The 27,789-nt window shown below is 49.0% G+C and overlaps 1 protein-coding gene across 3 annotated transcripts; it reads left to right on the forward strand.

Annotated features, from left to right (window-relative positions):
• The first annotated feature begins 3,227 nt into the window (after positions 1–3,227).
• On the forward strand, positions 3,228–27,789 carry TRIM25 (tripartite motif containing 25). Of its 3 annotated transcripts, none has more exons than XR_014772935.1 (10): positions 3,228–3,930; positions 8,805–8,900; positions 14,149–14,382; positions 16,181–16,349; positions 18,504–18,569; positions 20,641–20,664; positions 20,984–21,085; positions 21,172–21,270; positions 23,139–27,305; positions 27,344–27,789. XR_014772935.1 is itself a non-coding variant. In XM_084748731.1 (9 exons), exons 1-9 carry the CDS (start codon positions 3,337–3,339, stop codon positions 23,666–23,668), a joined length of 1,914 nt encoding a protein of 637 aa, XP_084604857.1. In that variant the 5' UTR covers positions 3,228–3,336; the 3' UTR covers positions 23,669–27,789. The 3 variants fall into 3 exon arrangements, 1 of the variants encoding a protein (XP_084604857.1); XR_014772936.1 differs by having other exon boundaries at positions 23,139–27,285; XM_084748731.1 differs by having other exon boundaries at positions 23,139–27,789.

Raw genomic sequence — 27,789 nt, forward strand, 5'->3', positions numbered from 1 at the left:
CAGTCCCCGGCCTCCCATCAGCCCAGGTGTAAAGGTTACCTACGATTCACAGTACTCACCTACCGCCTACATCTGATACGTTTGCACAGCATCAGTAGCAAAAGGCGGAGGAGATGTCCCTGGGCTCCAAGACTCCCAGGTGAGAAATCCATGCCCTCAAGGGGAGCCAGCTGGCGGGTCGGGACACTCCCCTTCTCCCTGTAAGAAGGCAGTACCATATGGCTCACACTCCTTTACAACTAGCTCTGTGGCACGCCTGTTGTGCTGTAGTAGGTCTCTGTGACTATCTCGCCCTAGGAATTTGATAAACACGGAGTACGGGCCATGTCCCAAATCATCTTCATTGTCCAACCAGTCTTTCTCAACCACTCAACCTAGAAAGAGAATTCCACGTTCTGCCATGAATCACCAGACCCCTCCACCCACGATAATTAGGTTAGAGGTGGATTTGTAGTGTTCATTTCCTGGAAACTGCTTTGCTCCTCCCTTGGGAGGCAGCGTTTTTTGTAGTAGTAGGAAATATTTGCCCTCTGGAACCAGACAGGCTCCGTGCCAGCATTGTCTTAGCTGGATTGCTGGCTCCCTACACCTAGTTTGTTTTGTTTTGTTTTTTTCTGAAACATGGATGATTTCTATCTACTTTGAAGGTTATTGTAAGGAGTCTTAGCATCTCACCCCAGAACCTCTTTGTCCTCTTCTTTTCCCATACTGCCAAAATATGAACGTAGGTCCTGGGGAAACAGAAGTCCATGTAATGAACATTAGGAGAGGCAGCACTTTGAATGTTGAGTTCAGCAGTCCTGAGCTCCAATCCCAGCTCTGTCTGTGACAGCACTCTCACTGACACCAGTGAAAATGGATGTGGGACACCACCTCCTAGGGCTGTGTAAGGATTTTTCTGGTAGTCTACTTGATTGGTCTGGCACACAGTCGGTGCCTCACAAACAGTGGCTGTTAGATAACACGAGATATTTACTTTGTCCTCAGGGCTGCTTAACCTTGTCACCCAAGGCAAACTCCCATGGTTCCTCCAGAAGCTCCTCCTTGCATTTCCCATTGAACACTTGTAGCCTCTGTGTCCACCCATGTCTTTTGCACTCAGCCCGGAATGGGAGACTCACAGAACTAAAAACAAAGAAGGCCTAGATGAATGATTCTGGGGGGTGGGGAAAGAAGCTCCAATATTGTGTGTGCGTCTGTAAGGGGAAACATTTGTTAAATTTGGGAGTCTCTCCCAGCACTCAGGAGGCAGAGTCAGGTAGATCTCTGTGAGTTCGAGGCCAGCCTGGTCTACAAAGCGAGTTCAGAGCAGACAAGGTTACTTACACAGAGAAATCCTGTCTCGAAAAACAAACAAAAAGCTGGGTGTGGTGGCGCACATCTGTAATCCCAGCACTTGGGAGGCAGAGGCAGGCAGATCTCCGTGAGTTCGAGGCCAACCTTGTCTGCAAAGCGAGTCCAGGACAGCCAAGGATACACAGAGAGATCCTGTTTTGGAATCCCCAACCACACCCCCCAAAAAATAAAATAAAATAAAAGTGAAATTTCTAGGCAAAGGACTTTACTATTAAATTATGTCCCTGGATCCTCTATTACTTTAAAAGAAAAGGGGGGGGGGCTTGCTATGTAGCCCAAGCGGGCCTTAAACTTGAGATCCTCCTGCCTCAGTCTCCCTCGAAAAAGTTCTGGGATTATAGGTGTGCCCCCACCTCACCCAGTTTAAAAATACTGTAATCAATTTGGTGAAGAAATTCTAAAAAGACACTTGTGTCTCTCAGTCTATCAGATGATTGAAACAATGGACCCCAAAGAAATGGGAATTTCCTCCCCATTTCATGCTGGGAGAAACCAGAGGGAGGACCCGTCTCCTGGAAAGAAATCCCACACAGTTCTAACAGCTTATCAGAACAGTCTACAAGAAGCCACCTGACTCCCAAAGGCTGGGCTGCACTAGGTCTTGACTGGTGCTTAGATGAATGTATTTTTGTCGTTTTTAAAAAACTTCCATCTTACATAAGAACCTGGAAGATAGACTTGAGGAGTTTGCTGGGTCTCTTTGTGGCCACATTGAATAAATCTTTTTTCTTCTTTTCTTTTCTTTTCTTTTCTACTTTCCTCTTTTAATTGGCTTGAGGACGGGTGGCTGAAGCTGACTTGTGCACAGGTTGTGCCACCCAACTTTTGAAATAGTAACAGTTTAAAAAAAAAATATCCCGTACCATAAAAGAAATGAAATTACCAAATCAGCCGGGCGTGGTGGTGCACACCTGTAATCCCAGCACTGGGGAGGCAGAGGCAGGCAGATCACTGTGAGTTTGAGGCCAGCCTGGTCTACAAAGTGAGTCCAGGACAGCCAAGGCCAACACAGAGAGACCCTGTCTTGAAAAACCAAAAAAAAAAAAAAAAAAAAAAAAAAAAAAAAGAAATTACCAAATCTGAGTGTGTGACTTATGGGATGCTGCCTTTATGTCAAGGGCCCGCAGTCAGCGGAAGAAATGGGAATTGAATAGAAAGGGAGTGCAGCTGGAGGGAAGGAGAAAGGAAAGAGGAAGGGAGGAAGGAATTGTGTTGTTGCTTTTGTTTTACTTAAATTTTTATATGCAGTGTGTATGGGGGGGGGGAAGGTCCATGGACAATTTTGTTGAGTCTTAACCAGAGTTTCAGTAATTGAGTTTAGGCCCCACGGCCACATATTCCAAGTTCTTTTCCGGTTCAGCCATCTTCCTCCCAAGCCTGTTTTAGATGTTGAGGCAGTCACTCACTTTGTAGCTCAGGCTACTCGGAGCAATCCTCCTGCCTCAACCTCCCAAGTGACAGAATTACAGGCATGAGCCATCATGCTCTGTGTCTACAGTATTTTGCTCTGTTTGCTTTAGTTTTAATGAGGATTAGACCCGCCTTGTTCTGGAGGCGCAGTTGGGCACACCTCGGGACACGGATTCTCCAAAGCTGAGCTGCACTCCCGCAGGACTTAGGCCCCGATGTGTGTGTGTGTGTGTGTGTGTGTGTGTGTGTGTGTGTGTGTGTGAAGGATACTCCGTCCCTTGCTACAGTTCATCTGTAGAGTGGCCCATAATTTACACCTGGTGGTCTTGCCGGACCTCGGACCGGCGGGAGGGGGGGGGAAATCATGTAATCCCACCTTCACCTCCCAGGACCAGCTTGGTGGCCTCCACTGCCTGCCGCCCGGCCCCTCGGGCCTCACGTGATTTCCTGGAGGCCCAGGGCGCCGCCCCTCCTGTCCAGTTTCGATTCCTTCCTCACTGCTTCCCGAGCGCGGCGCGGTGGTGTCTACCGCGGTCCCTTTGCGTCTCGTCGGGTGTCCCCAGGAGCGCGATGGCCGAGCTCTTCCCGTTGGCCGAGGAGCTGTCTTGCTCCATCTGCCTGGAGCCCTTCAAGGAACCCGTCACTACCCCGTGCGGCCACAACTTCTGCAGGTCCTGCCTGGATGAGACGTGGGTCATCCAGGGCCCGCCGTACCGGTGCCCGCAGTGCCGCACCGTGTACCAGGTGCGCCCGCAGCTGCACAAGAACACGGTGCTGTGCGCGGTGGTGGAGCAGTTCCTGCAGGCGGAGCAGGCGCGGACCCCGGTGGAAGACTGGGCTCTGCCCGACCGCTCCGTCGCTTCCAGCTCAGCCACCCAGGTGGCCTGCGACCATTGCCTGAAGGAGGTCGCGGTGAAGACGTGCCTCGTGTGCATGGCCTCTTTCTGCCAGGAGCACTTGCGACCACACTTCGACAGCCCAGCCTTTCAGGACCATCCACTGCAGCCACCGGTCCGGGACCTGCTGCGCCGCAAATGTTCCCAGCACAACCGTCTTCGGGAATTGTTTTGCCCGGAGCATGGCGAGTGCATCTGCCACATCTGCCTGGTAGAGCACAAGGCCTGCTCCCCTACGCTCCTAAGCCAGGCCAGCGCCGACCTGGAGGTAGGGATTGGCTGGTGGGGGTATAGAGGACAACTTAGGGTCAGCTGAATTGTGGAAAAGGCCCACTCAGGGTATCTCTGAGGTATAGTGGGTTACTAGAGGAGATAGCCATTGCTGAGCTAGAGTTTCCCACCCCTTCACAAGATCTCATGGCCCTAAGGCTCCATGGGCGTTATCTGTGAGTTGAGGGGGGTGGGGGGCGGGCGGGCAGTCCCCACAGAGCAAGCAGAGAGCAAAGAGATTTTATATATAACCTTCCCTCAGCCCCAGCCATTGCTTGCTTTCTCCAAGCCTCTCATGTCTATTTTACACAGCAGACAACTGAAGGCGCAGGGAAGGGTGCCTGCCACACGCCTGTGTTTGTCCAGTGGTGTTTAATATGTTTTGAATATTATTTATGAGCCGTGGGAGTTACCTTTGGGCTCCCTCGGGATCCTGGCCGCATGCAAAAGCGGTACGCTCTTAGTTCATTCCGCAGTTCAGGAAAACGGGCCCAAGAGAAGTTGTTAGCTGAGCTGGGAATCAGGCTGCTTTGACTCACAGTTACTAGTTTCTTGTTCCCCTGAAGACCAGATGAATGTCCACATCTGGTGAGTCCAGAGAATGGAGCATTCTTGGAGGCTTGAGGTCATGAGTAACAGAAGCCTGTGTTGATCTGGAGAGTTCTAAAGATAGGGAATGTGAGCAGAACTCCTGGAGTCTCTGCTTGGGACCTACTGGGGGAGCCAGCACTGTTGCACCACGGTTTTTTGTTTTTTGCTTTGTTTTGTTTTGTTTTGTTTTTTGGTTTTTCGAGACAGAGTCTCTCTGTTAGCCTTGGCTGTCCTGGACTCACTTTGTAGACCAGGCTGGCCTAACACTCACAGTGATCCTCCTGCCTCTGCCTCCCAAGTGTGTGTTTTTTGTTTGGTTTGGTTTGGTTTTTTGAGACAGGGTTTCTCTGTGTAGCCTTGGCTGTCCTGGACTCACTTTGTAGACCAGGCTGGCCTCGAACTCACAGCGATCCACCTACCTCTGCCTCCCGAGTACTGGGATTAAAGGTGTGCGCCACCACGCCCGGCCTGTGTTGGTTGTTGTTGTTGTTTTTTTAATGGAGTCCTAACTGTCCTGGAACTCACCATGTAGATTAGGCTGGCTTCAAACTCACCGGGACCCTCCTGCCTCTGCTTCCCAAGTGCTGGGACTAAAGGCGTGCACCATGGGCTGGTGTAGTCCTTTTTGCTTTGTGAAATTGACTGGGGATTCGGCCTCTGGACCCGGATCCTTTTTGATAAAGACAGGAAGTGGGTCGGGGGTTCAGGGTTCCTAAGGGCCCTTCCAGGCTTGCAATGAATTTAGTGGCTTACTTTAGAGGGTCCTGTCTTCCGTTCCTGTCTTCCCACAATGGACTCAAGACAGAAGCTGCCCATCTTTGCCACGTTTGTTAACGTGCGATCAGATCTCACACGTCTGGGAAGTTGAGGCCTGTCCCAGTGTTATGAAAGGACCCGTAAGCCTGGGTGAGGCCGGCAAGCTTTGCAGTAGTGCCAGGACCAGGATTCCAGCTCCTTTTCCTCTTGCTACAGCCCTTCCCTGGCCTTGCCTGCCTCCTCTGGGCCTTAGCCACGTTCCTCAGGACATTTTCCTCCTGAGTCTTGACACCTCGATCTATGGGGACATCTTTTGAGTTCACCTCTTCAGTACACCCCATGTGGGGTGCAGACACATCTGAGGCTACCAGTTCTAGGAGAAAGTCTGCCTCCCTGCCCCTCTACCCCCCCCAACCCCCCCACCCCCACCCCTCCCGCCTTTGGAGCCTGGAGCTCTCTGCTTTGTCCAGCTAGCGTTTGGCTTGAGGCAAGTCACTACAGATCTCTGCGTTAGATTCAGACCCACCTGGGAAGTGCTTCCGAGACAGGACCCAGTGTCAGGAGGCCTGGTGCATACGGGGTTCCTAACCAGATTCCACGCCAAATCTGTGTTTTAAATCCTGACCCTGCTCGTAGCTTCCAGCTGCAAAATGGAAAAATGAGGGACAGGGTGGTGCTGGTCTCTGGTTATGGTGAGCAGTGGGCAAAGCTCATGCCTATAAATTCGGCATTTGGGAGGCGTAGGCAAATAGATCATCATGAGTTTGAGGCCAGCCTGGACTGTATAGTTTGAGGCCAGCTACAGGGTGAGACTTTGATCGAACAATAACAACAACAAAAACCAGAGGCCATCAAGATGTCTCATCTGGGAAAGGCGTTTGTTACCAAGGCTGTGACCCGGTTTTGATCTCTGGGACCTATATGGTAGGAAGAGAACCAACCCCAGCTAGTTGTCCTCTGACATGGCATCCATCTGCATGTGATGATGCCTGCAGACACTTACACAAATAAATAGCAAAAAAAAAAAAAAAGTCTTAGCCGGGCATGGGGTGCACACCTTTAATCCCAGCACCAGGAAGGCAGAGGCAGGTGGATCCCTATGAGTTAGAGGCCAGCCTGGTCTAGAAAGCAAGTCCAGGCCAGCCAGCCAAGACCACACAGAGAAACCCTGTCTGGAAAAAACAAAACAAAACAAAACAAAATTTTTTTTTTGTCTTAAATAAGAGAGAAAGTAGATGAGGCAGTCTATAAAAAGCAATTTTGTGCAAAAATCTCTATTTAGGTTAGGTTACTCCCATTTCTACTATTGGGCCTGGGTAGATGGGGGTACTCAAGATGGGGGTACTCTGTGCTCTGAGGCAGCCCTAGGCAGGACACTGTCCTGGTGGTCTCTGTCTCAGTCAATGGGACTTGCTAGTGATCCCTGCCAGGCTTCTGAGAAGTACAAAATCACCAAGGCAGAAGTAAGTGGGGGCAGGGGAGCCTCCCTAGCCTGGCCTGAGCCTCTGCTCCCTTTTAGCCCTTTCTGCAGTGAGCGGCCATTCCTGCTGATTTTTTTTAATCCCAATAAGCAGGATTCCCCCTGCCAGCCTTCGCGTTCAGGCCCCTTTTCAGCCCAGCTGTTGCTCTTACTGTTTCAGGACCAGAACCTGGCAAGGCCTGCTCAGTCTTAAACTGGTTTGGGGGGTGCTGACTCAGAAATCCACTCGCTCCCACGTGGAGAACCCAGGTCCTTGGCCTGTGGTAAGGTCTCCCAAACATCGAAAGGATCTCTGTCCTTGATCGGTGGACTGTTATCACCCTTTAAGTCCTTGGACTGCTTCTCTTTGGTTTGGAGTGGGGTGGAGCGGATCCCCCATCCACAGTGAGGTGAACTGTTCTCTGTGTTTGGTTAGGGTCAGATAGACCTTTCCACGGGGAGGCTCACAGTGCAGTTCTGGAAGTGGGCCCGTTGCTAGCACCTGCCCCTTCTCGAGTCTCTTCCAGCTCAGGGAGGCAGGATGTGCCTGGGTTTGCCCTTTGACCCAAATCTATCTCAGCCACTATTCGAGGCCTAGGGGGAGGGCTGTGTCCCAGAGGTTGAGTCAACCATCCCTGACCTGGGCTTTCTGGCTAGAGTTTGTGCTGTCTTGATCTCTGTGTCTGGCCCTTACGTGTGACAGAGGACCCTTCAAATCCAGCCCCAGAGGCCTCTGATGGAGTAGAGGAAGTGGTGGGGGTGGGGGAGGGGGAGTAGAAGGGAGGCTACTGTGTCTTGAGTTACTTGGTTACCGGAAGGAAATGGTTTTTTTGGTGTGTTTCATAGAAATCCCTAGCATACACAGTTTGGTCACATGCCTGTAGGTTTAGTACCAGAACCTTACCTGTGCCAGATACTAACAATATGGTCTTGGGTGAATCACCTGATGCCTCTGCCCCTCCAAGTCCTTCTGTAAAGATTGAGCAATGTCTACTTTCAGGCGTTGCTCAGGGCTTTAAGAAGTTAATAGGGGTCAGAGACTAGAGAGTGCCTGGTGTGTGTGTGTGTGTGTGTGTGTGTGTGTGTGTGTGTGTGTGTGAGCACTTCGGAACAGCTCCCATTACGGCTGTGGGAGTGTCCTAGTCTCTGCACACCACCATCCCATCTTAGCAGGGACGTAGGAGACATTGGAGGTGGCTAAGAGCCAGAGAGTTTTGAATCAGCAGCTTAGCTGTTTCAAGTCCCGGTGGCCACCTTATCCTGATTCCCAGCCCTTGGTGACTCCGGCCTGGGGTGGCCAAGTACAGCTTACTATTTGTCCCTGCCTTGCTGGAGCTGACAAGGCCTTCACCTAGCTTCCTGCCGTGGTTGGAAGTGGCCCCTGGGAAGGCGAGCCTTGCGTGTTGGGCTCCTTCGCTGTGTACCCCCCTTCTCCTGGAAACTTCACTGTTTTGTTAGCTTTCTAGCACCTTGTCGGAATGGCTTTACTTTGCTATTTTGTCTGCTTTCATGGCTGTGTGCTGTGGTAGGGCGAGTGACGTTACCCGCCATCACAGAAGCAGCTGTCCCAGGTCATTATGTCTCTGGGAGCTTGGCCACGCGCTGTCCCCCTTGCTTGGATTTCATGAGCTGTAAAGTGAGTAGCATGGACCTGGCATCATTAGTCTTTTTTACAATTTTTATTTATTTATTTATTTTTGGTTTTTCAAGACAGGGTTTCTCTGTATTAGCCTTGGGATTAAAGGTGCGTGCCACCACGCCCAGCTTACATCGCGTTAGTCTTAACCTCCCCACCCCAGCCTCCTACCCAGTGGTATCTGTTCATGGCTAAGGAAGTAGGCAGAAGACACATTGCTGGGAACAGGATTTCAGACACAGTCATCTTGGTTTCAAGATTTAACATTTCTATATTGCCTCCATAGAGGGAGAAAGGGAAGCATCAATTTCAAGAAGCACAGGGTAGGTAGAAGGACCAGTGGGATGGATGGAGAGAGTGGTCCTCAGTGTGGGGGGCTAAGACACTAGGCTAAAGAGGGGCTCTCTCACCCTGTATGTTTCCCTTACAGAACAAACTGAGGCATAAACTCACCATCATGTACAGTCACATCAATGGGGCAAACAAAGCGCTGGAGGACGTGAGAGCCAAGCGGCAGAGTGTGCAGGTGAGTAAGTGACTCCCCGGACTCTAACTCTAGCCTGGAAATGCCAAACTGCACCGTTCTTTGGGGGCGGGGGTGGGGGGGCAGGCATAGTTGTGATCTGGACCAGCCTGGCAATGTTCAACACCTAGAATCCAAACAAAGGTGGAAGGAGAGAATTGACGCTCCCGAGTTGACCTCTGACCTCCAAACTCTTGCTGTGATACTTGCTTTCTCCCCAAAAGTAAATAAAAATGTAAGAAAAAATAAATAGGACAGACCTGGTGTTGTGCGTCTTTAATTCTAGCACTCAGGTACTAGAGACAGCCGAGTCTCTGAGTTCTAGGCTAGCTGACACTACAGAGTGAGACTTGACCTAAGAAGAAGGAGAAGAAGAAAAAAAAAATAATAAAATGTCTCAGGGAGAATCCTTCCTGCCTCTTCCAGAAGCTGAGGTCTTCCCTGTCTTTTTTTTTTTTTTTTTTTTGGTGTTTTGAAACAGGATCTCTCTGTGTAGCCTTGGCTGTCCTGGGCTTGCTTTGTAGACCAGGCTGGCCTTGAACTCCCAGTGATCCACCTGCCTCTGCCTCCCGAGTGCTGGGATTAAAGACATGCGCCACCACGCCCAGCTAGGTCTTCCCTGTCTTGTCCTGTTTCTGTCTTTCCCTCCTGTACCATTTTTTCCATCTGTAATAGGGCTGTTGTTGTTGGACTCAGGACCCACCCTGCTACCTCAGGATGCTCTCACTCTTGTTTTAAGTACATCTGCAAAGACCCTTGTTCTAACAGAGCCAGACGTTCACAGGCTTTAGGGTGTGGAGGGATCTTTTGGCTATCTGACATCAGCTCATAGGATGTACAGGAAAAAACACTAAGAGGGAAGTATCATATATTAGCCGTGGACACGCTGCCATGCTAATCACGGGAAGATTTGTTATCCATTTTTAAAAATATTAAATTACCTTTAATTTTATTTTTCTTTTTACCTTTAACTTTTAAAAAAGATTTACTTATTATGCACGTACATCTGCAGGCCACAAGACCAGATCTCATTATAGATGGTTGTGAGCCACTACATGGTTGCTGGGAATTGAACTCAGTACTTCTGCAAGAATAACCAGTGCTCTTTTTTTTTTTTTTAAACAACCAGTGCTCTTAACCTCTAAGCCATCTCTCCAGCCCTTACCTTTAATTTTTAAAAGATGCATTTTATGTGTATGGGTGTTATGCCTCTTTGTATGTCTGTGTATATATGCATGCCTGGTGCTTGTGGAGATCCCCTGGGACTGGAGTTATATTAGGAGCTGCCATGTGGGTCCTGATAATCAAACTTGTGTCCTCTGGAAGAGCAGCCAGTGTTTTTGTTTGTTTGTTTGTTTGTTTTGTTTGGTTTTGGGTTTTTTTTTTTTTGGTTTTTCGAGACAGGGTTTCTCTGTGTAGCCTTGGCCATCCTGGACTCACTTTGAAGACCAGGCTGGCCTTGAACTCACAGCGATCCGCCTGCCTCTGCCTCCCAAGTGCTGGGATTAAAGGCGTGCGCCACCACGCTTGGCTGCAGCCAGTGTTCTTAACCAATTACCTTTATACTGAAAGAAAGGAGCTTGATTCAAAAAAAAAAAAAAGAAAGAAAGAAAAAAAACTGTTGCTGAGCTGCAGTACCCACTTACCCGTGGCAGCTGTGGCTTCATTGAGGTCTGGGTTCTGATCCCAGCTCTAGCACGGACTGGCCCATGTGGTGGATCTGCAAGCCTTAATTTCCTACTGGCACAGGGGAACCTCAACTCTTCTGAGGAGATTTTGAGACCCACAGGGTGAAGGTGGAATTATGATTATTGGTTGGTGAGCAGACTAAACTCCTAGGATGAAGCCCCTCCAAATGCAAAGATTTAAGGTAGCTAATTTTTGTTTAGTTTAACAGCCTAAAGCCCACATATGACTAACTTTTTGTTTTGTTTGGTTTTGGTTTTGGTTTTGGTTTTTCAAGACAGGATTTCTCTGTGTGTAGTCCTGGCTGTTCTGGAACTCTTTCTCTGTAGACCAGGCTGGCCTCAAAGTCACAGAGATCCACCTGCCTTTGCCTCCCAAGTGCTGGGATGGAAGGTGTGTGACACCACACCTGGCTCACATGACTAACTCTTTTTTTTTTTCCTCCAAGACAGAGTTTCTCTGTGTGACAGCTCTGGCTGTCCTGGACTCTATTTGTAGACCAGGCTGGCCTTGAACTCACAGAGATCCGCCTGCCTCTGCCTCCCGAGTGCTGGGATTAAAGGTGTGTGCCACCAGGTACTGAAGAGCAAAGGAAGAGGCTGGCAGAGCCAGGATTGCATAGTCTGTAATATATTAAGGATTAGGTAGGCAAGAGTCTTTCTGAGCAGGAGAACGGGATGTGTGTGCTGAGGTAGGCTAAGGTGGCCCATGGCTAATAATAATTATGACCAAACTAAATTCATGCCAGGCTGGATCCTTACACTAGCCCAGCCTTACCTGCTTTCTCTAGTCTGTGAAAAAGGGAACAAGATGAAAGACACCGGCAACCAGCAATTTCCTCTTATGCCATCAGTGTGCTCTTTGTTACACACACCACTTTTTTGTTTTGTTTTGTTTTGTTTTGCTGGCCTCAAAGTCAGATCTGCCTGCCTCCTTAAATCTCCTTCTTCTTATTCATCCCCCGTCCCTTTCAACACCCCAACACCAGGTAAGAGAGAGAGGTTATTAGGGAGAAGGGACGTAATTCTTTTTGGCTACTTCCTGCTGTTTAGGGTTGCAGGTTCTTTGGGGCAGTACCATTCTCTGCTTCAGGCTGTCCTCTGACTTGTCACACAGCATCAACAGAAGCCAGAAGGGAAGCACCAACCCCCGCCCCCTCCATCTCCCAGGTCTCTCTTGGTTTGGCATTTATTCCACTGGCAAAGATCACACTCCCTCTCATGAGGCAGTTCTAAGCTATGGACAAATAGGAGCAGCCCCCATATCCCACACGTGGGATTAAAACAAAAACATTTACATATAATCCAAAATTTCTACAACAACTCCTTAAAGTTGTCCTCTGACCTCCACATTTGCACTTGGGGATGTGTGCACACGATGATGATGATGATGGTGATGATGATGATAAATTTACCATTTTTTTCTTTAATTTTTTTTATATGCATTATTTTTGGCTTGCATGTATGTCTGTGTGAGAGTGTTGGATCGTGGAGTTACAGACAGTTGCTAGCTGCCATGTGAGTGCTCGGATTTGAACCCAGGTCCTCTAGAAGGTGCTTTTATTATTATTATTATTATTATTATTATTATTATTATTATTATTATTATTACTATTATTATTATTATTATTATTATTATTTGTTTTTTTGAGACAAGGTCTCTCTGTGCAGCCTTGGCCGTCCTGGATTCACTTTGTAGACCAGGCTGGCCTCGAACTCACAGCGATCCGCCTACCTCTGCCTCCCGAGTGCTGGGATTAAAGGCGTGCGCCACCACGCCCGGCTTAGAAGGTGCTTTTAACTGCTGAGCCATCTCTCCAGTTTTTCAAAAGTTGAATTTCAGGCTGGGTGTGGTGGCGCAAACCTTTAATCTCAGCACTTGGGAAGCAGAGGCAGGTAGATCGATGTGAGTTCGAGGCCAGCCTGGCTCACAAAATAAGTCTAGGTCACTCAAGGCTACACAGAGAAATCCTGTCTCAAAAGACAAACAAACAAACAAACAAAAAAAAACAAAACACACACACACACACAAACCAAAAGTTCAATTTCAGCCAGGTGTGGTGGCACACATCTGTAATCCCAGCACTCAGGAGGCAGAGGCAGTAGGATCTCTGTGAGTTCGAGGCTAGCCTGATCTACAAAGTGATTCTAGGGCAGCCAAGGCTACACAGAGAAACCCTGTCTCGAGAAACCCCGCCCCCCCCCAACAATTTGAATTCCATTCTTTTTGTGTGCATTGCATATTTTTGTTTGTCATGATTTTGGACTATTGAAGTTACTCAATATATTTGTTCAGAAACATGACTGTTGAAACAATGCTGCCTACCAGAAACATCCCAGACACCCGACTTATTTAAAACTAATTTGAACAACGTGAAACGAGCTATGTGAACCTTGAACCCATGATCACATGCATGCTAGGTAAACACTCTGCACTGAACTATACTCTCAACCCCTGAAACTGATTTTAGTAATGCACTTTATTTAATTCAGTGTGTCTAAAATGTTATTTCTATGTATTACCTATCTATCTATCTATCTATCTATCTTTTTTTTTGTTTTTCAAGACAGGGTCTCTCTGTGTAGCCTTGGCTGTCCTGGACTCACTTTGTAGACCAGGCTGGCTTCGAACTCACAGCGATCCACCTGCCTCTGCCTCCTAGTGCTGAGATTAAAGGCGTGCGCCACCACGCCTGGCTCGATGTTTCTACCTTATCATACCTAAACTCCAAGATGTAGCTACCATCTTGAATTGTTCATTCATTCCCATGTGTTTACATATTTGTGCATTTGTGTGTGTGTGCGCGCGTTTCCATTTCTTAGTAGCAGACACCACTATTCTGTTAATATCTAAGCTTTGTGTGAATAGAATCTAACCGCTTCTTCTGCTTATGTAGTTTTCCCTTGTGGAGATGAACCCACATGTACATCCAGTTTATTGTTTGATATTCTATCTTATGATCAGTTCTCAGTCTTTGCATCACATCTTTTCTTTGTTCAAGTTCTCCACCCCACGTACGTAGTCTTACTATATTATATTGTCCAGGCTGGCCACTGACACCCTCCCGCCTCAGTCTCCAGAGAAACTTGAGTAATAGACATATGCCATAGTAACTAGCTCATTTTAAAAAAAAAGATTTATTTATTTACTTATTTATGTATATGAGTACTTTATCTGTGTGTACACCTGCATGCCGGAAGAGGGCATCAGATCACAGTGTAGATGGCTCTGAACCACCATGTGGTTGCTGGGAATTGAACTCAGGACCTCTGGAAGAGCAAGCGGCGCTATTAACCCCTGAGCCATCTCTCCAGCCCAAGTAGCTCACTTTTTGCTGTTTCAAACTTCCTAGGAATTGGGGTTGCTGGGTCTTGGGGTGTGATCACTTCGAGATGGACAGGACGCTGCCACGTGGCTTCTTACCCCTCCCCCCCCCCCCCCCCCCGTCATCCCCCAGAGTGGCGCCACGAAGTGTTGTGCAGTCCCTCGTGCCCCCCTCTGACCCCAACACTGGAGTGCAGCCTTCGCCAAATGTGACAGGAGCCTCTTCCTTTTGGCCTGGTAGGAGTCTATGACCAGGAAGACGGACCAACTGAGACAAGAATATATGGAAATGAAGGCCGTCATCGACGCCGCGGAGACCAGCTCCACACGGAAGATGAAGGAGGAGGAGAAGAGAGTCTGTGCAAAGTTTGACACCATCCACCAGGTTCTTCTCAAGAAGAAGAGCGAGATGCAGAGTCTGAAGGCAGAAGTTGAGCTCATCCTGGGCAAAGGGGATGAGTTTGAGTTTCTGGAGGTGAGTCGTGTCGAGGGTGCCACTGCGCTTGTGTGTGTTCTGCCCAGCATCCCGCTGCGCTTGTGTGTGTTCTGCCCAGCATCCCACTGCACTTGCGTGTGTTCTGCCCAGCATCCCAGAATCCACAGTAGGCTGGACCTCAAGGAGTAGGGACTGGTTTTGTTTTGTTTTTCAAGACAGGGTTTCCCTGTGTAGCCCTGGCTGGCCTGGACTCCCTTAGTAGACTAGGTTGGCATCAAACTCACAGAGATCTACCTGCCTCTGCCTCCTGAGTTCTGGGCTTCAAGGTGTGCTCGCCAGGTCCAGCAAGTTTAGAGGCTTTAGAGATCCTCGGATTAATATTTTAGTAGTCCCCTTGCCTCATCATCTGGGCATGGCTTTCTGCCTGCAGGCTGGGCTGTATTGACTTGGGAGTGCAGGTCTGTTTTCCAAGTGCACCTGGCTACTGGCAGAATTTAGTTCCTTGGGGCTATAGATGAAGTGTACACTTTCTTGCTGGCTGTCAGCTGAGGTCTTTTCCCAACTTGGCAGCGTGTGTTTCCTCAAGCCAGCAAAAACATTGCTTCCTCTAGGAAGGCCTGCGTTCCTCTGTGAAGGTCTCTTACCCAGTGAAGTCTGCCCCACCCAGGATAATTGCCCTTTCGGTTAATTATTTGAACTGGTTTGATGTCTTCTTTGTTCTTGTGGCTTCCTTCTCTGTCCCTTGTAGTTTGTTGTCAATCAGGTCCTTTCCTATTGACCTTGTACTCAAGGGGATGGTCATGAAGGGTGTGTATAAGAGGAGACTCTTGGGACCATCTTAGTGTGTCACTCACTGCCCTCCCTCACATGGTCCCTGGAAGCACTGTCTTCCTGCTTTGTCTGGCACGCTGTGTGTCTTAGCATGGTCCATGAATGAGGTCCTTGCTATCCAGACTTGGTCTTCTCTCAAGCTCATCTCCTTGCCCTTTGTCCATGCCTTGTGCTCTGACCACAGTAGGCCCTCTCTATTCATTCCTTAGGTGGAGCACTGAGTGGGAGCACCATGTTGGTCTCCTCTGCCCAGTAGATTATGTCCTTTTTCCAGAGCCACCTCCTTGGGTCCCACTGTTACACAGTATTAGCGTTGTAGAATATTACCCTCCCTTAATCCACCCCACCATCACCACAGGACTGAGCCTGCCCTGTGCAGGGCGGGGGATCTCTGTGAACTCCCTAGTCTAGTCCCCCAAGGACCCAGATTCCCTGCACAATACAGGAGTCATGGGACTTCCTCCGCCTCTGATGCCTACTGATACCTAGGTGGAGGCGCTACGCTGTCCCCGGGAGCTCATTCCCGGGCCTGAGAGCTGCTGAGTTCTCTGAGAGAGGATTCAAACTCCCCCATCTGAGCTCCCTTGGTTCCGGGGGACTCCCAGTTAGTAAACTAGCTTTCCAACTTCAGTGACACTTCCACTCCATAGAAGGCCGTTCTGGCTCAAGCTCCATATGCTTGAGACATCCCCGCTCATCATCTTTAGGGAGGAGGGTCTTGTATCTCTTGGGAGGAGGGGAAGAGCTCCAGAGCCTGTCCATCCTGTCTGTGCCTCTCATCCGCACAACTGCTGGCGAGCCACTTGCTGCATCTAGACCTCTTTCCTGCTCTGTAAGAGAAGTGACCTGAGGTCCTTCCGGCTCCAGTTCTTAAACTGCTGGTGACCTTGGGCTTGTGACTGAAACAGGCAGTTGGACTCCTTGTTGACAAAGGAAACATCTGTGGGCATGATGAGGATGGAGCCTGGGCCCCGGTGCCTGTGCTTAACACCTTGGCTTGTTCCAGAAAGCTGCAAAGTTGGAAGGAGTGTCAACGAAACCAGTGTACATCCCAAAGGTCGACCTAGACTACGAGCTGATAAAGGGGATCTACCAGGGTGCAGTGGACCTCAAGGCTGAGCTGAAGCTTTCCCTCAAGCAGCTACAGGAGAAGGCTGAGGAGCCCTCCGCCTCAGGTAACAGCAGCGACCCAACTCACACGGCCCCCTTTGAACATTTTTATTTTGAGGCAGAATCTTTTTTTTGTTTGTTTTTTGGTTTTGTTTTATTTTGTTTTGTTTTGTTTGAGGGAGGGTCTCTCTCTCTCTCTCTATTATGTAGCTCTGGGTGTTTTGCTATGTGGCCTCAAACTCACAAGGATCCAGCCTTTGCCTCCCAAGTGCTGAGATTAAAGGTGTGTGTCACCGCAGGGTGGGGTGTCACAGGCCTGTGATCCCAGCACTCCGGGAGGCCTAGGCAGGCAGATCTCCATGAGTTCAAGGCCAGCCTGGTCTACAGATGGAGTCTAGGACAGTCAAGGCTACACAGAAAAACCAAAATAAATGAATGAATAAATGAATAAATAAATAAATAAATAAATAAATAAATAAATACAGTGTTCGTGCTACCATATCTGGCACTGAGGAAGGATCTCGCCAAGTTGTCTAGGCAGGCCTTGAGTTTGCAGTCCTTCAGCCTCAGGCTGCTGGGTAACCGAGATTACAGGAATAGACAGTTAGGCATTCTAGTTTTGTTAGGCGCCTGTGTTTGGTCTGTTGCTGTGCTAAACTATCCAGATAAAAGCAAATTAAAGGAGAAAGGGTTTCTTTTAGCTCACAGTTCAAGTCACCTTCCGTCATGGCAGGGAGTCAAGGCAGCCGAGCCTGAAGCAGCCGATCACATGACACCTGCAGTCTGGTCACGTGACATGTGCAGTCTTTTTTCCGTTTGTTTGGTTTTTTTTGAGACAGGTTTTCTCTGTGTGGCCTTGGCTGTCCTAGACTCGCTTTGTAGACCAGGCTGGCCTTGAACTTGCAACGATCCGCCCGCCTCTGCCTTCCAAGTGCTGGGATTAAAGGCGTGCGCCACCACGCTCGGCTCATGTGCAGTCTTAAGAGTAATAAGTGTATGCACATTAGTGCTGAGCTTGATTTCTCCATTCTATACAGTCCAGCATCCCAGTCAAGGAAGAGTGCACCCAGAGTGGGTGGGTCCTCCCACCTCAGTAGGAAATTTAATAATCCCCCACAGGCATTTGTTTGCTTGTTTGTTTGTTTGACCGGTTTGGTTTTCTTATTTTGGTGTTTTTGAGGCAGGGTTTCTCTGTGTAGCCTTGCCTGTCCTGGGCTCACTTTGTAAACCAGGCTGGCCTCAAACTCACAGAGATCCGCCTGTCTCTGCCTCCTGAGTGCTGGGATTCAAGGTGTGCACCACCATGTCCGGCTAACATTCTCACTTTTTAAAAATAAAACACATTTATTTACTTATTTTGTATGTATGCATGTATGCATATGTGTATGTGTATGGACATGTCCACCAGGACATAGAGTTCGGGGTCACAGGACAAATAATGGGGGTTGGCTTTCTTCCACTGAGTGGGTCCTGGGGATTGAACTCAGGTTTGGCGGCAAGCTCCTTTACTCACAAAGCCATCTTGACAGACTTTAGGGTAGGAGCCTTTTTTGGGGGGATCCTTTACATACGTGTCATTTTACTGTTCCTTGAGACCCGCTGCTGTCTCCCTCCCTGACCTCTGTGATGGCTGGGGCCAGGCCTGTTAGGAGAAGCTGTCCCACAGCGCTGAGGACAGAGCCTGGCACATTTGTAAAATCCTTGTTGAGTAACCCAGGGGATGGGCCCTGAACTTCATGGGCCAACCCAGTGTCCTTGCAGAGGGACTTCGGAAACAGGTACAAATGAAGCACCTCTGTGGAAGGTTCTGGAAGTACCTCACATGGGGGTAAATCTCTGAGTGACTAGACTGCTGAGAGAGGAAAGAAAGAACCAGTGGACAAAAGACTGATATTGGCCTACCCTCCACTCCATACCAGACACTTGGACCTCATTCAGGAGTCTTATCAGCCATCATCAACGTGGTGTTCTCCTTCATGTATGGCCCAAGAAACCAGAGGAATCTCAGTGCTGGGTGCTGGTGGAGGAGGCTTTCCCCCAGTTGTGCTTTAAGCAGCGAAGAGAAGGAACAAAGACTCCTCTTCCTAATACTTTACTTTTGTCTCTTGCAAATGACTGGGTGGGACGGTGAGTGGGAGGGCTGTCCGAGTGGATGCTCTGACCTTTCTTGGAGTTAGTGGGGAGGACCACATACAGCCGGACCCTTTTCTTTGGCACAGGTGATGTGGGGGACCATGGTAAGGAGTCCGCGTCCAAACCAACGCGCCCTACGAAGAAGACACCACGTAAGTAGCCCCCTTTCCGGTGTCAGGTGCTTGTTTGAGATCATCCCAGGACCTGCTGAAGCTTTTAGACGGTCACGGCCCATCCCAAGTTTCCCAGGGGCCTCGACTGGAGAAAAGTTGGGCAACAGGGCCAGGCAGGTGCTTCAGTGGGGCAGGAAAAGTGACCAAGTCTGCCATGTGACTGAGGGACATTTGTCAGATAAGTGTGCTCTCTTCCCTGCTGGCCTTATGGCACTCTGCTGTTGCAGCATCGTTTCTCCATCTTTCTTTTTCTGTGTGTCTTCAGTGTGGGTGCCTGTGTGGAAGTGAGAAGTCAAGCTTGGGTATCAGTCCTTCCCTTCCACCGTGTTTGAGACAGGGCCTCTTGTTGGCCGCGGCAGGCGCCAGGCTTGCTGGCCTGAAGGCTTCTGGGGATTCTCCCGTGATGGCTAGCCATCAACTTGCTGTGTAATTTCTGGGATCACAATGCATGCTACCCCATTGAGCATTATCTGGGGTCAGGTCCCCACACTTGTGTGGCAAGCGCTGCGTCCACTGAGTCATCTCCCCAGCCCTGTCCTTCTCACTCTTTCCCTCCCTCCCCGCCCCATTGCCCTCTCCCACTGAGCCTTAGAAAATGTTTTCCTAATTGTCCCTACTAGCGAAAATTTGATTCTATACATGTACAGTATAGTGGTTCATTTATAAAAAGAGTAAGCAGTAAGCAGGGCATGGTGGCACTCGGGAGGCAGAGGCTGGTAGGTCCCTGTAAGTTTGAGGCCAGCCTGGTCCACAGAGTGATTCCAGGATAGCCAGGCCTATGTAGAGAGATCCTGTCTCAGAAAGGTTTTCCTTTTCTGTGGGCTTTAAAAAGAACACTTAAAAAAATTTTTTTTATTTGTGTATATAAGCACTCTATTGCATGTATGCCTGCATGACAGAAGAGGACATCAGATAGAAGAGGGCATCAGATCACATTATAGATGGTTGTGAGGCACCATGTAGTTGCTGGGAATTGAACTCAGGACCTTTGGATGAGCAGTCACTGCTCTTAACCACTGAGCCATCTCTCCAGCCCCAAGAATACTTTTTATACCCCGCACCCTCAAGCATTAGATTTTACCCCTGCTCCCCTCCCTCCAACACTGTGATGGTGTCACTGTCATTGGGAATGTGGGCATGAGGTTGGGAAAGAATAGTGTGAATCTCCGTGTCCCTCACGTTTGGAAAATAATGGCAATTGAGACGGTGGGAGGATGGCAAGTGAGGTGGCCCCTGGACACACTGGTTGTGAGCACAGGCAAGCTGGGACTGTTGCCCCAAGGTCAATATAAAGTGGCACCAAGGCACCTGATGTTAGTGGGTACCCAGTGAGTGAGAGGACTCCGGGTGAGCTTCACTGCTTGTTGCTTGTTTATTTTGTGTGGGTTGTCTTCAGCAAACCACTGTTGGGTATTGTTCTCTCTGTGGACTAGAACACCTGGTGACAGTGTGCTTGTAGAAGGAGGCGAGCCCTTAGGAAGGCAGGATGTTTTTAAGCGCCTTTGTTAATACTTAACCAGGACTGTTTTTTTTTTTTTTTTTTTTTGTTTGTTTGTTTGTTTGGGTTTTTTTTGCCAAAAAGTTAAATACATTTTGGCAAATGTGTTCCCTGTTACAATGACCCAAATTAATGTAAACACTTCCTAGAAAAGTCTTTCGTATTTCCTAATAGATGGTCTATACCACCCATGACCCTGGTGGGAGCGCCTGTACTTATGGATGTGTGTCATCAGCCACTGCCTTATATGTCATCCTTCCTTGGTTTTTTTGTTTTGTCTTTGTCTTGTTTTTTTTTTTTTTTGAGACAGGGTTTCTCTGTGTTAGCGTTGGCTGTCCTGGACTCACTTTGTAGATCAAGCTGGCCTTGAACTCACAGCGATATAGCCTGCCTCTGCCTCTGCCTCTCCTGGGATTAAAGGCGCGCACCACCACGCCCGCCTCCTTCCTTAGTTTGTATGAGTCAAATGCATGCTGATGAATGCTAGTATGTTCTTTTGTTGTGTGGCACTGTGCTTTAAAATATCTCAATCCTAAAATCTTTCTTTTGTAGAGGAAAAGAAGACCAAGAAAACCCGTAAGTCATGCATTTGTGTATCTTTTTATTTTCCTGACTTGTTTGAGCTTAGAGCTAGGGTGGGCAGCAACAGTTGACCTGTTTTAACAAGGGTTCTGTGATGGAGCCATTCTCACAGATGTATGCTGGGAAGGCGGGCAGGGATGAGCAGAGATTTGAGGCCCAGCGTAAGACAGATAGAGGGCTTTATCTGGTCTCACTTGTGTGGCCCTGGCTGGTCAGGTGTGTTTGTGGAAGTTGACAGTCATCTTGGAAGGGGAGAGAAATCTAGACCCCTGTGTCATATTGCTCTTCATGTTTGTCCTCCCTCACCTCCTAGCTGGTCCTGCTGTCCCTACCCCCTCCTCTTCCTCATCCAACAAGCTTCCCACCTTTGGAGCTCCGGGACAGACAATGGATTTTAAAACAACCAACCCCGATGGTGAGTTGTTGAGGACAAGTGCCAGGGAAGTATTTACCATTTGTCTCGAGTTTGTCTTGAGTACCACTCTCGGTTTCCTCTTCTAGCCACACCCAAAGCCAACGCCCCACAGCCAAACTCTACAGCACTCAAGGCTAAGATACTAGAAAACTTCTTAACCAAGTCTAGAGCTGAGCTCCTGGAGTGTGAGTAGCTCGGCTATGTGGATGGAAGAGTGGGTGGGTGGCTACATGCATACATGGATGGCAGAGGAATGGATGGGCAGGTGGATGAACAGACAGACGATTGGGTGGTCAGTGCATTAGTAGGTAGCTAAATGGGTAGATAAATGATGATATGTGTATTTGAGTGGGTGTTGGGGTAGATGAATGGCTAGTTAGATGCGTGGGTGGGTGGGTAGACAGATGGCTAGTTAGATGCGTGGGTGGGTGGGTAGACAGATGGCTAGATGAGAGGGTGGGTGGGTAGACAGATGGCTAGTTAGATGAGTGGGTGGGTGGGTGGGTAGACAGATAGCTAGTTAGATGCGTGGGTGGGTGGGTGGATAGACAGATGGCTAGTTAGATGAGTGGGTGGGTGGATAGATGGCTAGTTAGATGCGTGGGTGGGTAGACAGATGGCTAGTTAGATGAGTGGGTGGGTGGGTAGACAGATGGCTAGTTAGATGAGTGGGTGGGTGGGTAGACAGATGGCTAGTTAGATGAGTGGGTGGGTGGGTAGACAGCTAGTTAGATGAGTGGGTGGGTGGGTAGACAGATGGCTAGATGAGAGGGTGGGTGGGTAGACAGATGGCTAGTTAGATGAGTGGGTGGGTGGGTAGACAGATGGCTAGTTAGATGAGTGGGTGGGTAGACAGATGGCTAGTTAGATGCGTGGGTGGGTGGGTGGATAGACAGATGGCTAGTTAGATGAGTGGGTGGGTGGGTAGACAGATGGCTAGTTAGATGAGTGGGTGAGTGGGTAGACAGATAGCTAGTTAGATGAGTGGGTGGGTGGGTAGACAGATAGCTAGTTAGATGAGTGGGTGGGTGGGTAGACAGATGGCTAGTTAGATGAGTGGGTGGGTGGGTAGACAGATGGCTAGTTAGATGAGTGGGTGGGTGGGTAGACAGATAGCTAGTTAGATGAGTGGGTGGGTGGGTAGACAGCTAGTTAGATGAGTGGGTGGGTGGGTAGACAGATGGCTAGTTAGATGAGTGGATGGATGGGTAGACAGATGGCTAGTTAGATGAGTGGGTGGGTGAGTAGACAGATGGCTAGTTAGATGAGTAGGTGGGTGGGTAGACAGATAGCTAGTTAGATGAGTGGGTGGGTAGACAGATGGCTAGTTAGATGCGTGGGTGGGTGGGTGGATAGACAGATGGCTAGTTAGATGAGTGGGTGGGTGAGTAGACAGATGGCTAGTTAGATGAGTGGGTGGGTGAGTAGACAGATGGCTAGTTAGATGAGTAGGTGGGTGGGTAGACAGATAGCTAGTTAGATGAGTGGGTGGGTAGACAGATGGCTAGTTAGATGCGTGGGTGGGTGGGTGGATAGACAGATGGCTAGTTAGATGAGTGGGTGGGTGAGTAGACAGATGGCTAGTTAGATGAGTGGGTGGGTGGGTAGACAGATGGCTAGTTAGATGAGTGGGTGGGTGGGTAGACAGATGGCTAGTTAGATGCGTGGGTGGGTGGGTAGACAGATGGCTAGTTAGATGAGTGGGTGAGTGGGTAGACAGATAGCTAGTTAGATGAGTGGGTGGCTGAGTGAATCGGTGGGTGATGTGTGAGTAGATAGGTGGATGGGTAAAATAAGTGTGCAGATAAGGAAAGCTTTAAAAGTGTAAGCACCATGCCGGATGGTGATGTCACACACCTTTAATCCCAGCACTCGGGAGGCAAAGGCAGGTGGATCCCTGTGAGTTCGAGGCCAGCCTGGTTTACAATGCGAGTCCAGGACAGCCAAGGCTACACAGAGAAACCCTGTCTCGAAAAACCAAAAAGAAAAAGAAAAGTGCAAGGAGTACCTTGGGCCCCTGGTAACATTGGTTCTCTGGGGGATGTTTTCTCAGATTTCGTTAAAGTCATCTTCGACTACAATACCGCCCACAACAAAGTGGCTCTCACGGACAACTACACCACTGCCTCTGTGGCTGATGTGCTCCAGCACTACCGCTCCCATCCCCAGAGGTTCACCTACTGCTCTCAGGTGCTGGGGCTGCACTGCTACAAGAAAGGCATCCACTACTGGGAGGTGGAACTGCAGAAGAACAACTTCTGCGGCGTGGGCGTCTGCTACGGCAGCATGGATCGGCAGGGCCCTGAGAGCCGGCTGGGCCGGAACCCCAACTCGTGGTGTGTGGAGTGGTTCAATAACAAGATCTCCGCCTGGCACAACAACGTGGAGAAAACCCTGCCCCCCACCAAGGCCACGCGGGTTGGCGTGCTTCTCAACTGTGACCACGGCTTCGTCATTTTCTTTGCTGCCACCGAAAAGCTCTATCCGATGTACAAGTTCAAGGTGGACTTTACTGAAGCTCTGTACCCAGCCTTCTGGGTGTTCTCTGCGGGCACCACGCTCTCCATCTGTGCCTCCAAGTAGGCAAGCCTCTAAGCCAGCCACAGACACTTGGCCTTGCTGGGAAATATCCAAGACTGGGGGGGGAGGGGGGAAATGCTGTAGGAGGGACTGTCCGAAAAAGGAGTCCCCGGCAGATAGGAGATTGGGAAGGAAGCCGGGGAGGGGGCAGAGGGAGTAAAAGGGGGAGATTTGGCTCAGAAAGGGGTGGGGTAATTGTCTTGTGGGTGGGAAGAATATCTACCTCCTGGTGGCCCTGAGGGCAGGGTAACCTCCTCCCAGTGTTCTGGGGAAATCTCTAAGCCGTTAGCCACTTGGGCGGAGCTTCAGAGAGTAAAATCATTAGTGTTCCTTTTGTCTTACAGAAAAATCTATAGCCATGCTCTTTCTTTTCTTTTTTTCTTTTTCTTTTTCTTTTTCTTTTCTTTTCTTTTTTTTTCTGTTTTTTCTCTGTGTAGCCTTGGCTCTCCTGGACTCACTTTGTAGACCAGGTTGGCCTCGAACTCACAGCAGTCCGCCTGCCTCTGCCTCCCAAGTGCTGGGACTAAAGGTGTGCACCACCAATGCCTGGCACCGTTCTTTCTCAGGTGACAGATGTCCACCCTGTTTTGCTCTCTGGGGTAGCCTTCGGACCTTCGTGCTTTGATTATATTCTAAGTTATTAAAAAAAAAAAAAGCCAGGTGTAGTGGTACATGCCTTTAATTCTAGTATTTAGGAAGCAGAAGCAGGCGCATCTTTATGAGTCTGAGGCCACCTTGGTCTACATAGTGGGTTTCAGGACAGCTAAAGCTACATAGTATGGCCCTGTCACCACAAAACAAACAAACAAAAACTTCTTATTGAGTTCAGTGTATGTATTATCTCTTTGGTACTGGGAATTGAATCTGGGGCCTTGCTCGACTCTTGAGCATCACCCCTACTCTGAATTTCCATATGACCCTTTCTATAGGAACCTTCTATAGCTAAGGCTTCAGGCTCTGCTCTGGATCAGCCTGTGTTGATTTTTGTCAACATAACCCAGACCTGGTTGAGATGGAAGTCTCTCCCTTCCCAAGGGACATCTCTCCAGGGACCTGTTGACTGTGGCCACACAGTTAGAGTCCTCTCTTCCTATATAGCCTTGGCTGGCAGTGGGGGATTGGGGAGCAGAACCCTGGCTGGGTTGATGGGAGCCTAATGGCTTTGCTCTAACTATTCTTTTGCATTGTCAGCAGTAGTGTCCCCCTCCTCTGTTGTAGATATCAGGCCGATGGCTATAAATGCTGACATTTGCCTCCTGTGGCTGCCACAGTTAAGTGGCCAGAGAGCCACACCACATTTCCAAGCCCTACCGTCATATGGACATACTGTGCGTGGTTGCTTCAGGAACCTCGCTAGATCACCCCAGTGGGGTGACTACCAGTGGCCTGAAGGGTCCTATAACAGATCTGTGGGAGACAGCGATATTCCTGTTTATCCCTAGCCACAGACTGCAGGCGGAGTTGATGGGTCTCAGGCCTGTCACCTGCCCTGATCCTTCTGCTGTCTTTTAATTCCAGATGCTCATACAGACCAAACCACAGGCTAGGAAGACGTTTAAGGATAAGAAAAGATAAGTTAAGGAGGGTCTAGCCAGCGGCGGTTTTCTCTGCACTCTTTCACCCAGGGAAAATAGCCCAGGCCACTGAAGGGCACCCTCCTTCTGTCCTGATGTCAAATCAAGAAAGTGTAAGGATTTGGCCTCTTGGGACAGGCGTCCAGCTCTCTCTTTGCTAAGTGGGGAGCTCTCTCTCTCTCTCTCTCTTGTAAGCATTCTTATGAAGAGGGGTCACATTAGGGAAGGTAGGGTCCCTAGATCTTTCATAGGGATGGATATTTGAGAGCATAACACATCTCAGGGGCTTGTATGGGATTCCAGGGCTCTTAGCATGGCATTCCTGACAGATGTGTGATCTATGTCCTCTCCCAGAGGAATGCTCTGTTCCCTGGGAGCATCTTTGCAGGGAGCATGTCCCTGTGGATGATATGTGGGCTTTGAAAGGTTTCCTCCTTTGCCACATGCATTCTTGGTGGTACTTCTCCAAACATGAAGCATCTTTACTGATCTTCTGAAACAAAGCCTTGTTCCGAAGCCAAGCGAGACTTGGGAAGTGGAATCCCAAGGATTTAACTCGGGCTTCCTGTTCGGGCTCTCCTGCAGGCAGTCGAGACTCTTCCTAGGAGTGCAGTTCAGGCTAGGAAGGCACGCACCTCTCTGTTGATTGAGAGAGCCAAGCAGGCAACTGGAGCCCAGAGCTGGGTGAGAGATGCTTTGGAGTTGTGAGTGGAGGAGTGTATACCCTTGCTGTCTGATACCCTTCTGTCTGCAGTGTTAAGACCTACCGTAACCCTAAGCGTTTCTGGGTTGGCGTACCACAGGCTCGTGGCATGGACGGAACCCAGGTTTCTATCTCACTTAGCCTTTTGCAGAGGCAGGCAGGAGGGGGTGGGGAGGATGGCCCGGTTCACCACCAACATGGAGATGCCCAACATGGGTGACAGGAAAACCCTGGGGCCCTGTGGACATACAGAGAATTCCAGAAACGTTCATGTAAAATACTATTTTAGACCCAGGTACTGGGGATTGCCTCAGTCACTCTGGTGTGATAAAGTAAAGGTCAAGTCTTTGTATTATTATCCAGGACTGGCTGACTAGTCTTTTTAATTACTCGGAAAATTGATTTTTAATATATTACTAATGTTGATATATTATCTTTTTACACTATTGATTTAATGAATTACTGATGTTTTAACTATAACTTCTTGAACCTAGTGTTTTAGAGGTAATTCATTATTAAGATAATCATGACAAACAGGGCAAGGCTGGCTGGTGTATGAAGGAGAGATAAACATGTTTTTTTTTTTTGTTTAGGTCATAAGTGGGGGATGAGAAAAAGACTTGTGAGAGAACAGGTGATATTTATCCCCTTAGAAGTCGAACCACTGCATAGGGGAGATTGGTTGTTAACCAGCTGAAAAAAAACATCCTTGAACAAATTCTGAGAGGAGATATAAATGTGAGCCAAAAACAAGAGGCGGGGCCTTTGGGGACTTGGGATAGTTTTGGCTGTTCATCGCTCCACTGTTGTGCCTTACTTTGAATGCACTGAAGTAGCCTTCATGGACCCTTCTGGATTGAGGTGTGGGTGGAAGATGTTGTCACTCAAGCTGAAATCCGCTGATGAGGTACCCACCCGCCCACTCCCCAAAAACTTCTGCCCAGGGCCTCTGGGTGCTCAGCCTCCATTCCAGACTTCTGCTCCCTTGAAGCTTGCCGTAGCGTGGCACCGACTGCAGGGAACTCTGGGTGGAGAATACTCAGAGAGAGAATGTGAGGGCTTAAGCTTCAAGATAATGCAAACAAAGGCGGGACATTGACTAAGCCCCACTTGAGTGACCAGCAAGGGAGCCCAGGGCTTGTTTTCTTGCTCTTCCTACTGTTGTGTGGGCTTGAACATTTCTATCATGAAAAGTTAAATAGTGAAATGGAAAACAGTCTCAACCAGAGATGGACCCTATTTGTGATCTTCTCTGCAGAGTTAATAGGTGTCTCAGGAAGTGTAGATACTTTGTTGGCTATTAAAGAATCTGGCTCGCCTTTGTCCCTGGGGTGTGTGTGTGTGTGTGTGTGTGTGTGTGTGTGTGTGTGTGTGTGTGTGTGTGTGTGTGTGTGTCTTAAGTCCTTGGAATTTCCTGAGAGGGTGGAGCATCATTGTTATTTGTCTCTTGATCACAGTGGAATTTGCGTCAATGGAGGAGATGGCTCAGGGTGGTAGCCAGGCACTCTAAAGGCAGCTAGCTTACTGATTGATAACAGGGATGAGGCACTGGGCTCAAAGGACCTCTGGAGGGAAGAAGAGGGAACCGGGGAGCAAGGGCAGTGCAAGACCTTTGTGAATCCTGCCTGGAAATGACAGTTCAATCCCAGCTCCAGCTGAGACCGAGTGCAACATCCCTGCAGATGAACACAGAATGGCTGTGCTTCTGGCTCACGCACTCTTGTCCCGTGACGGCAGGACAGGGGAGCTCTGTGTTTGAGACCCTTCCAGGCCTTGCCCTATATGTATCTTTATTTGACTGTTTCTGATTCTTGTTCTTTTGAATAAAGTTCAAATCACAAATGCAA

This window comes from Acomys minous (genome assembly GCF_964271855.1).
Source record: "Acomys minous genome assembly, chromosome: 12".
NCBI classification, from domain to species: Eukaryota; Metazoa; Chordata; class Mammalia; order Rodentia; family Muridae; genus Acomys; species Acomys minous.